At 74.8% G+C, this 1,203-nt stretch overlaps 1 protein-coding gene across 1 annotated transcript in view; it reads left to right on the forward strand.

The window, feature by feature from the left end:
* Positions 1-5: 5 nt before the first annotated feature.
* The window catches only part of LOC112963323 (very long-chain specific acyl-CoA dehydrogenase, mitochondrial-like), a gene marked incomplete at its 5' end in the record, with an annotated part of 3,839 nt that continues 2,641 nt past the window's right edge, over positions 6-1,203 (forward strand). Inside the window, 4 exons of the mRNA XM_026060249.1 lie at positions 6-231; positions 308-437; positions 513-638; positions 713-1,201. Of these exons, the coding sequence (XP_025916034.1) occupies positions 6-231; positions 308-437; positions 513-638; positions 713-1,201 (971 nt within the window). The remainder of the gene's footprint in view (positions 232-307; positions 438-512; positions 639-712; positions 1,202-1,203) is intronic.

Here is a 1,203-nt window from a genome sequence, read left to right on the forward strand (position 1 = left end):
CCCCCGGGACCCCCAGGGACCCCCACAGCCCTCCGCGCGCCCCCGGAGGACTYCTCTGCCCCCCCCGACCACCCGGCTGCCCGCAGTACGCCCGGCTGGTGGAGATCGTGGGGCTGCACGACCTGGGCGTGGGCATCACGCTGGGCGCCCACCAGTCCATCGGCTTCAAGGGGCTGCTGCTCTACGGCACCGCCGCCCAGAAGCAGAAGTACCTGCCGCGCCTCGCCACCGGTGAGGGGCCGTGCTGCGCCAGGGGGGCCGGGGGGGCCGCCGCAGCCGCCCCTGAGCCCCCCCCGCCGCCCCCCAGGCGAGACCGTGGCCGCCTTCTGCCTGACGGAGCCGGCGAGCGGCTCGGACGCAGCCTCCATCCGCACGCGCGCTCAGCTCAGCTCCTGCGGCACCTACTACACCCTGGACGGCAGCAAGATCTGGATCAGGTGGGGGCCACCGCGGCGGGGGGGGGGGGCGGCGCGGGGTCCCCCCTGCCTCCGTTCTTACCCCTCGCGCCGCAGCAACGGGGGCCTGGCGGAGATCTTCACGGTGTTCGCCAAGACGCCGCTGCGGGACGAGGCGACGGGCGAGCTGAAGGACAAGGTGACGGCGTTCGTGGTGGAGCGCGCCTTCGGTGGCGTCACCCAGTGAGTCGCCCGCCGGCCCCGGCCCCGGCTCCCGGGGGGTTTCGGCGGCGCTGACCCCCGCCCTCGTCCCGCAGCGGCCCCCCGGAGAAGAAGATGGGCATCCGGGCGTCAAACACGGCCGAGGTGCACTTCGAGGGCGTGCGGGTGCCAGCCGAGAATGTCCTGGGGGCGCCTGGCGCYGGCTTCAAGGTGGCCATGAACATCCTCAACAACGGGCGCTTCGGCATGGCCGCCGCGCTGGCCGGCACCATGCGGGGGCTCCTGGCCAAAGCCGTGAGTGCGGGCGTGCGGGAGCCCCCGGGACCCCCCAGAACCTCCCTGGGAGCTGCCAGGACCCCCCAAAACCTCCCTGGGACCCCCCGAAACCTCCCTGGGAGCTGCCAGGACCCCCCAAAACCTCCCCGGGGCTCCCCGGAACCTCCCTGGGAGCCGCCGGGACCCCCCAAAACCCCCCTGGGACCCCCCGGAACCTCCCTGGGACCCCCTGGGACCCCCCAAAACCTCCCTGGGGCCCCCCAGAACCTCCCTGGGACCCCCCGGGGCCCCCCAGAACCTCCCTGGGAGC

This window comes from Apteryx rowi, unplaced genomic scaffold (assembly GCF_003343035.1).
Source record: "Apteryx rowi isolate R43461 unplaced genomic scaffold, aptRow1 scaffold_1679, whole genome shotgun sequence".
Lineage (NCBI taxonomy): Eukaryota > Metazoa > Chordata > Aves > Apterygiformes > Apterygidae > Apteryx > Apteryx rowi.